This window comes from Corvus brachyrhynchos, unplaced genomic scaffold (genome assembly GCF_000691975.1).
Source record: "Corvus brachyrhynchos isolate BGI_N302 unplaced genomic scaffold, ASM69197v1 scaffold47, whole genome shotgun sequence".
Classification (NCBI taxonomy): Eukaryota; Metazoa; Chordata; class Aves; order Passeriformes; family Corvidae; genus Corvus; species Corvus brachyrhynchos.
Genome location: NW_008239292.1, coordinates 235962 through 245599, shown reverse-complemented (window position 1 = coordinate 245599; position 9638 = coordinate 235962). Strand labels below are relative to the sequence as shown.

The 9638-nt window shown below is 56.2% G+C and overlaps 1 protein-coding gene across 4 annotated transcripts in view; it reads left to right on the top strand.

The window, feature by feature from the left end:
* Positions 1 to 7806: 7806 nt before the first annotated feature.
* LOC103619909 (cytochrome b561) overlaps positions 7807 to 9638 on the top strand; it is a 4386-nt gene continuing 2554 nt past the window's right edge. Inside the window, exons 1-2 of one of the 4 annotated variants that reach the window (XM_017740545.1) lie at positions 7807 to 7908; positions 8841 to 9058. In XM_017740545.1, coding sequence (XP_017596034.1) covers positions 9057 to 9058 — 2 coding nt within the window. In that variant the 5' untranslated portion in view covers positions 7807 to 7908; positions 8841 to 9056. Of the gene's footprint in view, positions 7909 to 8738; positions 9059 to 9638 lie in introns of those variants that run through there. The other 3 variants (XM_017740547.1, XM_017740548.1, XM_017740546.1) reach the window with 3 other exon arrangements.

Below are 9638 nucleotides of genomic sequence, written 5' to 3'. Positions count from 1 at the left end.
CGGCGGCCCCAGCGCCGCGGGCATCGCGGCGGGAGCGCTGCACGGAGGGGGCCCCGTTCGGTGCCTTCCGAGACAGCTTTGCCTCCGCTGCCGGCTGCTTCTAAGCCAGCAGCTTTCGCGCAAACCCTGCCCACCGAGCCTGCCTCCCCTCGCAGATAAGACCGGAGCATTCTGCTCTCCCTTCGGCGGCTCCAAGGCTTGCGGGAAGGAGCGGGAAGGAGCGAGCACTGCCTTGGGGGGCAAAGTCCTTTTGGCTCCTGGCGTTGTCGGGAGGGAAGGGGAAGGGGAAGGGGCTGGGACAGGAGGGAGGGAAGGAGATGGAGGAGAATCAAGGGAGAGGCAGAAAAAAGAGAAAAGAGAAAGGCTGGGGTGGATGGGGTGGGTGAGACTCAGCTCCATCCCTGCAGGGTCCCTGTCCCCTCCTGACTTGGCGCAGGGGATCCAGCTCAACTTGTCCTTGGCAGGACATCTCCCCACGCCTGACAGACTCCCCTCAGCAACACCCCGGCCACCTGCAGTGGGCCACAAGGGCAAGCACAGGAGGGAAACTGCTCCTGTGGGACACAGCCAAGGTCCATCTCATGCTGCTTCCTGCCAAAGTGACCCCCTTCCCGGCATAAAGTCATTTTCCGAAGGAACAGAGTATTTCTCCTGGCTGTGAAGGAAATCACATCACATCACACCAAGTGTTTTGGACTTGGAGGAATGACGCTGATGACAAATGAGTAACAAAAAGTTCCTTCAAAATGAAAACCAGACCCATGTTGGTGGGCTCTATAGTTCCTTTGTATTGTTTTGTTTTGTATTTAATCAACGAAACCCCTTTTCCTCAGGGCCTGACCTCAGCCCTGGGAATGGTGCCTGGGCTGAACTTAGGCCCTGGGCTGACTGAGCCCATCACTCCTTGTTGGGCCAACCAGCCCATAGGAACACAGTGAACACATGCCATAGAGAAAGCTTCTTTTGGGGGCAACAGAGGGAAACCCCTTGACCTTTTGTCCCTGCTGGGAGCTGCAGAACAGCTGGACACCATCATGGCCCCTTGGAGTGAGTCACTGGGGTGACTCTATGGGGACAGTGTGGCCACTCAAAAAGGGACAAGTCCTCCTGTCAGCACTGGGGACCCTGTGGGGTGGGCAGAGCCCTTTCCAAAAAATATGGACATAGAAGACTGTAACTCTCTGATGTCTACTAAACCTCACTCCAAAAATCCCAACCACACGCCCTGTTCTAGCACCTTCCACCTGCACAGGCTGATGTGGGCACATGAAAATTCTTCATCCCCCTGACCCCAAGCCCACGGGAGAGTGCCCATGGGGGTGGTGCACCAGCAAAACCTGCGAACCTGGACATCATGGAGCTGGAGACAAAGTCAGCATATGCCTCCTGCCCCCCCTTGCTGACCCCTTTCCCCACCAGCCCCAGTTCTCTGGAAAGTCCAGTTTACTGGGAAGTTGGAAAAAAATGGTTGGTTTGGCTCCAATTTGGCTGGAGACCAAGCTCCAGTGAATGGAGATTTCCTGGCCTCCTCCAGTCTCCGTTCCCAGCTGCACCAGGGAGGGGTTTTCCCGGCTCCAGGTCGTGGTGCAGCCTCTGGCACCACTGGGAGTTTCAGGAGAGCAGTGAGGTTGAAACAGTCTGTGCAATGTCACTGGTCCAGAAATTGCCAGCATATGAGGCCTTTTCCAAGGCTGATGTGTCCAGTGGATGATCCTGCAGGAGAAGGGCAGCACTCCATCATTTTACCCAAGACTGTCTTCCAAGGTTGGTGCAAGAGGGGCGGCTGCTGCTGCTGGACTTCGTGTGGGAGAAGAAGTTCCTCTTGCAGGCTGCATCTCCAAGGATGCCCACAGCTCTGTATCATCCTATCCTATAAAACTCCCGCTGCATCAGGCAGGAAAATATCTCACATGAAGGAGAGCACTGGCAGGTGATGTGGCTGTTAGTCCAGGAAGGCAGGTGTGATGCCTTCAAGCTGTCAGATGCTTGTTGCTACCTCGGTGCTGCCCCAAATCCATTCTGTGCTCCAGCATCCACCAAGGATGGGTTCAGAGCCACCTGTGGGCATTCTGTGGAGCAGTGAGACCAGTCCCTGCTCTCCCCGCCCCTCTCGAGGGTGGTGGGGTGGGTGATGGACATCACCCAGCCTGCAGGGTACCCATTGCTGCCAGCACCACAGACCAGAGGGGCAGGAGATACTGAAGCATGTGGAAAATGTGTTGCCACGGAGACGGATGCAGAACTGCTTGTGGGGACGTGGGTTGGGGGATGCTGGGTGAGACATGGTGTCCCCGGCAGCTGCCCGGGGCCAGAGGATGCTTCCCATCAGTTTGCATCGCCATCATCACTCCGTAGAGACGTTGTTCTCCCCTCCCCGGGGTGCGTGCGAGAGGACACGCGTGCGATGGCCGGACTGTCACCACGGCGCGTCACCGGTGACACCGCAGCGCTGCCTCACACATGAAGGAGCAGGATTTGCTCTCAGCATTTTGGGTCAGTTCCTTGGCTTGCCAGACCTGCAAAATCTCCTTGCCCACAGTCAGCAGCGTTGGAAGAGACACTCACTGGTGCAGCCCAGAATCCCCAAAAGAAGGAAATAAGGAATTTTGACAGTAAATGTTTCCTAGGGGACCTGAAAGGTGTCCATGATGGTGGTGTGATGGGAGATGATGAGCAGGTGTGGTGGAGCAAAGGAGCAAGAATTTGGGGATGGTCCTGGTGCTGGCTGGGAAGATTTGGTGATTTATGTGGGTTTATCCCAGCTCTAAGGCCTCTGGCTGGGGATGCTCAAGCTCATTTCCCCCTTCTTTCATTATAAACCACATTTTTGGCTTCTCCATCCCACCATTTCTCAAAGGATTCAAGGTTGCTTCATAACTTCAGTCTGATCCATCTCTCTGAAGAACCAAGGAGCTTCTGGAGGTGAGAGAAAGGACTCCCTTTTGCAGAGAAAATTTTCCTTCCTTATTTAAACCCAAAAAGAGCTTTTTTTAGTCCAGACTGCAGCCCTGTGTATCACTTTTCCTGGTGACTGTGGTTTCATGGGCATGATGACTCCTGCACCTGTTGGTACAAACCACTTCATTGAGAATTTTTTCCTCCCTCTCCAGACCCTGAGTTTAAAGGCTGCTGCTTTATTTACTGATGAACTCAATCAATTATCATAGTGTATAATTCGCTAAGCTGCTTTCCCAGCTGTGGTGATGTTGCCATGAGGGAGAGGGGGAAAAAACACCCCTCCAGTCCAAATTTTTCATCTAAACAAACAGCTTTTTTACTGATCCTACCAAAAAAATAAAAGAAACACCCCAAGCAATCAGGCTTTTTGCCATTTATTTCAGACTTCTGATTGCTAAAATAATTTTCAGTGGTCCCAGTGAGTGTTGAGGCTGGTGGAGCCCCTCAGTGTCACCTGGATTTGGGGACTGTAATGGCAAGAGGGACCCAGAAGTCCTTGCTCCTGCTGTCTGACTGCAAAAGATCTCTGCTGAGCAGTTTTGGCAACACTGTGAGGCTGTTTCCAGCTTTTCCCTGTATTTAAGGTGTGTTGAAAGCCTGGTGTGTCCCCTCTGAATGGGGATGGGGGGCAATGGGCTGTGGAGGATCTCACCCCGGCCCCATGGCAGCAAGTGTTGCTTTATCACTCAAAGTGCATGCTCAGTGGAATGCAGCAGAAAGCTCCTTATCATCACAATTTCCACCCCACCCCATAAAAACTCTTTCCAGCACATTCCTGCCCTAGGATAAGGGTTTCCTGTCCTGGGCAGACTGGACCTGGTGCAGGTGTGGGGACACACGTGTTCTGGGCTGGCTGCACGGGGCAGCCTGGAGGGACCATGTGTTTTCCCCAGCTGGGCAGCTCAGTGGGGCTGGAGGTGAGTGGGAAGGGGATGAACATGTGGTTTTCACCATCAGATCTCCTCAGCCTCAGTCCCAGACTGGGACCAGTTCCAGCAGCCCAGGGATGTGCCCATTGCACAGAGAGCTCCAAGGATGTGCTGTGATACTGCAAGGCCCTGAATATGCAGCATGCTGAAGACTCAGGGCTCCTAAATGTTTCCCATGTTTTGGGAGGGTCCTAAATAAATGTAAGATACCAGTAGTCCAGCCTTTGGGGAGCCCCCAGCCACAGTGCAGGATATGTGCACAGTGCTGGGCACAGTCAGGAACTTCACAGGGCAAGAAGTAAAAAACCTGGCCAGAAATCACTGCTAGTTCTTCGTCCTTCATCCTTCTTCCTGTCCTCCTTCATCCCTCCTCCCTCCACCTTAATTTCTCATCCTTCATCTCTCATCCTTCATTCTTTGTCCTTCATCCTTCATCCCTTATCCTTCATCACTCCATCCCCCATCTTTGCCACTCAGCCAGAGCTGGGCATGATACAGGGTGAGCAAAGAGGCCAACGTGTTCCCTCTGCACCCATCAACCCAATAAAACATGGCAAAGTCCATTATTCCCTTCCCTTCCCCCCTCCCCCCAATAAATGAAAACAATCCCAGCCCTGAGGCGAGCGAGCGTGACTGTTCCAGGAGCATTAATCATCCTCTGGGAGCCCAGCGCGGGTTATCGCCGCTGTTTATCCAAGCTGCTATTAAAAAATCGCCATAAATGCGCCTTCAACCTCTTCTGAAGGAGATGAAGCGTTTGCAGGGGCTGCGCTGGGCTGATTGTATCGCCTGCCCCATGCAGCAAAGTTGTGTTCCTGGCGAGGAGGAGGACAGGGTGGCTTAATTGCTGCCAGGAGGAGAACCAGAGTCTTTCCCAGCTGATTTGCAGCCTGTGCTTTGTCCCAGCTGGGAATTACCTGGTTTTTAGCCTTCACAGCACCCCAGGGAATTGGAGATCAACCCTCTGGATATGACCCAGTGCTTAATCCCAAGCCACCTCTCAGACACCCTCTTGGCAGCCACTGAGCTTTCCAACATGACTGTTATTTTTTCTCTTATATTTAGTGAAAAACCATTAATTTAGCCCCAGGTTTGGGGTTTCACATGGAACAGCAGCAGCTGAGGTTGTTTCAGGTGGTACCTGAGCTCCTCCTAGGCAGCTGGGCTCTTGAATTGCAATGCTTGGGGGAGGCATCTTGCAAATTAACATTTCTTAGCAATAAAATTTTGGTTTAGGAAGGAGAAGAAAGAAACCAACCAAAAGAAGTTAAATCAGCAAAATGGTAATTTAATAATCTGTGGTGGAGAGAGGGAAGCTGCCCATGCCAGGGTGGGAGGAGCAGTTGGGCAAGGACAAGAGCTGCTGGTTTTACCATGAATTATCAGTTGATGATGCTCTGATTGATCCTTGGATTCTTGACAGCCCAGGACAAACCTGGAATGGGTGCCAGGCTCGGCCAATAGCTGGGGATCTGGAGCAGCATCTCCAGAGCCACTTCAACTCACTGAGATGAAGGAAGCTGTGGTGGTTCTGAGCACACCTAGGCATCCCTGAACATCCCCCCAAGCATCCCTGAGCATCCCTGATCATCCTCAGGCAGCCCCAAGCATTCCTGACCATCCCTGAGCATCGTTGAACATCCCTGAACATTCCTCAGCATCCCTGAGAAGCCCTGAACATCCCTGGGAGGCCTTAGGCAGCCCTGAGCAGCCCAAGCATCCCCTCAACCTGCAGGTCCCTGCCAGGACAGCCAGCACTGGTTCTGCTCCCTGACTGGCACATCCTCATCCCAGCAGTGCCGGGGGGATTTCATTACCCCCAGCTCAGGGAAAGCTCAGGCAGATTTAATAAAGCCATTATGCCCCTGGCAATGCCTTTAATTAAAGAGCTCGTTACAAATGGCTGCTGATCCCTGGTAAGAGGAACTCGGCAGTGGAGCGGCTCGTTTGTCCCTGGATCGGCTCCCACCATGGCCCCTCAGCAAACACTGCCATTGTCCCTGCTGCGTGGATGGGACAAGATCCATGTCCATTTAATCCTGAAGGCTTAAGGGCTGCTCTCTTTCCTTGTCTGCTGGAAGCTGAGATAGTTCAGCTGGACACATGTTTATAAACATTTCTAAAGCTGTTTGGTATTGGGTTACACAGTGCTGCTCTCATCAGGGCGAAACTTTATGTCTTGCCAAGTATCCTAAAGGATGAATCCCCAAATCTCATCCCCTTTGAAGATTTTCCAAGGGTCTCAGCTGGGCTGTGGTGGGGGGAATCCTCCCTCTGCTCTGCCCAGCACCCTGGTCAGCCCATCTCAGCCATGGCACAGCCCAATGGCTCAAGGTTTGCAGTTTATGGTGGCTTTTATGGCTTTAGCAGATTGCTCTGGTAAGCAATTTTCCAACCAGTGATAAATCCCTAGCGTAGGCCAGGTGGTGACAGTGGATCCCCCAGCAGCGCCATACCCCGTATCTCGTACCTCACTTCCCTCTGCTTGGGGTGGTGGCTCTGGGACTCTGCCCCAGGCTGCAGCAGGGCCCGGACTTTGCTGTTGCTGTGTCAAGTCTCTGCTAGGCTCTGGGGCTGCATCGGGGTTTCAGCTCTGCTGAATCACGATCCTTGGTGGTGGTGGTGGGTCCCCAGCTCCTGGGGTTTGTGCCCCACGGCACAAGTCCCTGGTGTGGGGGAGAAGGGAATGGGGATGTCGGTGGGAGTCTCAGCTGGGACTTCAGGTGCCTTTACTCAGGGTTTCTCCGTGAGTGAGAGCAGCCCCGAGCGCCCAAGGGAAGAGCTGGGGGAGCAGCCCTGCACCCCAATAGAGGCTGTTACACCTGATCTTCTGCAGCAGGGGAACACCAGATCCCACCAGCCACTCCAGGTCCCGGGATTCTCCAAGCTGCCATGGGTAGTCCAGGGCAGAGGGTGCTGCAAACCCCGCCATGGGTAAGGGTCCGCTGGCTCCCATGGGTGCTCTGGCTCTGGGGGTGCCCCGGGTCCCTCTGAGGGTCCAGCCCTAAGGATGCTGCCGTTCCCACCGGGTCTGTGCCCGGTCTCTCTGTCTCCTACGGGTGATCCAGGGCCGAGGATGCTCTCGAGCCTCTGGGCGGTCCCTCCCTCCCCAGGGCGCTGCGCGCCGCGGGCTCCCGGTGACATCTAGTGGTGTCACACACAGGGACCGATACAGGGACCGACGCACGCAGGCACAGCGACACGGACACACGGACACGGCGGGGGGGTGGGGGGCGGATGGTCCGAGGATGCTGCTCGCCCCGGGGCGCAGCGCTGCACCCCCGGGGACCCTGCCCGCACTTGGCCAGGAAGAGCAGAGATGGGGACACCCTTCCTCTTCCCCCACTTCGCCTTATTTCCCCTCATATCCTTTCTCCAGGCTTCTTCTCCCTCAGGGATTTCCCATGGGGACTGCAGGATGCGCTCGGCAGTGCTGAAGGGCTTGCGGTGGGGGAGATGGAGAGTGGGGGGTCATGTCACCCCTCTGCCATTCCCCAATCCACCAGCCCAGCTGAGGGATGCTGGCTCCCAGGATGTCACTCCGGTGCTGCTGGTGGATGCAGGGATGAGCCAGAGCCATGCAAGGCCCAAAGACAAATAGTGACAAAGCCCCTGTGCAGGGGACAGTCGCTGGGGTTGTGCAGGGAATAGTCCCTGGGCTGACTCGGCAGGGCCTGGCGCATCCTGGCCTTTTTGGGGCTGGGGTGTCACAGGGTGCAGGGGCTCAGGTGGGTGCCTGGAACAGCCAGGGGTGGAGGTGTGTCACACACACTGTTAGTGACTCATCTGCTTGGGGACTGAGTACACAGATCCCACTTCACGGTGATCTCCCTCTCACTTTTGGAGCCCCCCTGCCTCCGCTCCTGCCTGCGGTGACACCCTCCCTCTGCAGCGATGCCGGGGGTGCAGCTCCCCCTCGCTTTGTCATCGCTCTGTTGCCGTGCCAACGCGGTGGCCGTGTCCCTGCTCAGACATTGTCACCGCTGGGCCTGGCACAGGCAGCACCACCCGGCACCCACAGGTAGGGTTGGGGGACACGGGGGAGCTGCTTGGGTGTCTGCCTCCAATGCCCCCAATACATCGCTTAGACCCTCCTCAGCTATGAACTGGAGTGAATCCCCGCCCCTGCATGAGCCTATAGCCCCCATCAAGAGCAGAGACAGTCCCTGAGACCCCCCTGGGATTTTGGAGAGTCCCAGCCAGAGGCCACAGTGAGGGGCTGCCGGGCTGTGGAATGTGCATATGGCATCCTCCCCTCCAGGGCACGTGGGTTAACCAGATTTAACCAGAGAAAAAAAACCACGAGAAGTAAGGCGCACTGGATTTGCCCTGGGAGGGGGGAACTGGGGCTGTGCTTGGGGCTGCCGGGGGAACCGAGGTTGGGAGGGGAACAGGCAGGTCCTGGTGAAGAGGTCCAGTCACCTCCAGCTTTCCCAGCACTCAGTGGTGGGTAATGGGCAACTCAGAAGATCCCTTTCCCAACAGGCACAGCCTGTGTCCCACTGCCAGGGCCTGTGTCTGGGGGTGTTCGTTCCCTGTCCCTCCATCCTCGGTGCTATTGGGGACTGTGTTTGCCCTGTGTGAGTGCCAGCAGGGCCAGATATTTGCATCTGGTGGGAGGGCAGGACCGGGTTATATGGATCCCCATCTGGGATCTCTGGAGGTACCAGCAGCCACTTGGCGTGATGACAGTTTGGGGGAGGCTGTTGTGATATGGGGGGAGCCAGTGCCTCTTTCTGTCCCCCCCAGCCTGGTCCCCCTTCCCGTCCCACAGAGCACCCCATGGCCCCAGGCAGTGAGACTGGACACAGGCAGCCTTTGCAGTGCAACTTAATGGGATAAACCAATTCCCTTAACCCACTTATCTGGCTGATCCAATAAAGGTGGCTGGGAATAAAGTGTGTGCGTGGTCTTAATGCATTGCCCTTCTCCACGCTCCCCCGGTCCTGGCAGCACCATGGGTCCGTCTGCCACAGCTGGCAGGGGGCTCCTCCCCAGAGGCAGTGCAGCGGGGCTGGGGCAGAGTGGGGACGTTGGACCCTGGGACTAGGACCAGCTGGCTCTGGGTGACAGGGAAAAGGAGAGGTGGCTGTGACAGTGGTGGAGGTGGCTCTAATCCATCGAGGGATAACCCAGCACAAAGCACAACGCAGGTGAGTTGTGGGGGCCATGGGAAGGGTCTCTGGTGTAGCTGTGGTTGGGTGACACCATGTGTTTGTTCCCCGCAGCAGCACAGACATTCACTCAGCCCCACGTCCCCAGGGGCCATTGCTTTTGTCATGGAGGGGGTCCCTTGCTTGCCCCTGCGCTGCCTTCCTGTATCAGGGTTTGGGGGTTGTTGTGGGGGTCTGGGTGGGCTGGGAAGGGGGTGAAGGTGGGACATGAGATGGGCAGGGAGTGGGAGGGATGGGGATGGAGGGACAGTGTTGGAGGGATGGAGATGAAAAGGATGGAGGCAGGGACAGGCACAGAGGGACAAGGATGGAGGGGTACAGATGGAGGGACGGTTGTGGCAGGAGGGCTGGGGCAGGAGGAAGGGGGCAGGCAGGGCAAAGGCAGGGGCAGGAGGGTTGGGAAAAAGGACAGGAGCAGGGTGGCAGGAGCAGGAAGGTTGGGAAGGCCAGGAGCAGGCAGGCGGGGCCGGGAGGATTGGACAGGAGTGCAGGGGCAGGCAGGAGGTGCAGGAGCACAGGGGTGGGTGTGCCGTGGCGGCTGGGAGCCACCTCCAGGTGTGGGTGACGCAGCGAGAGC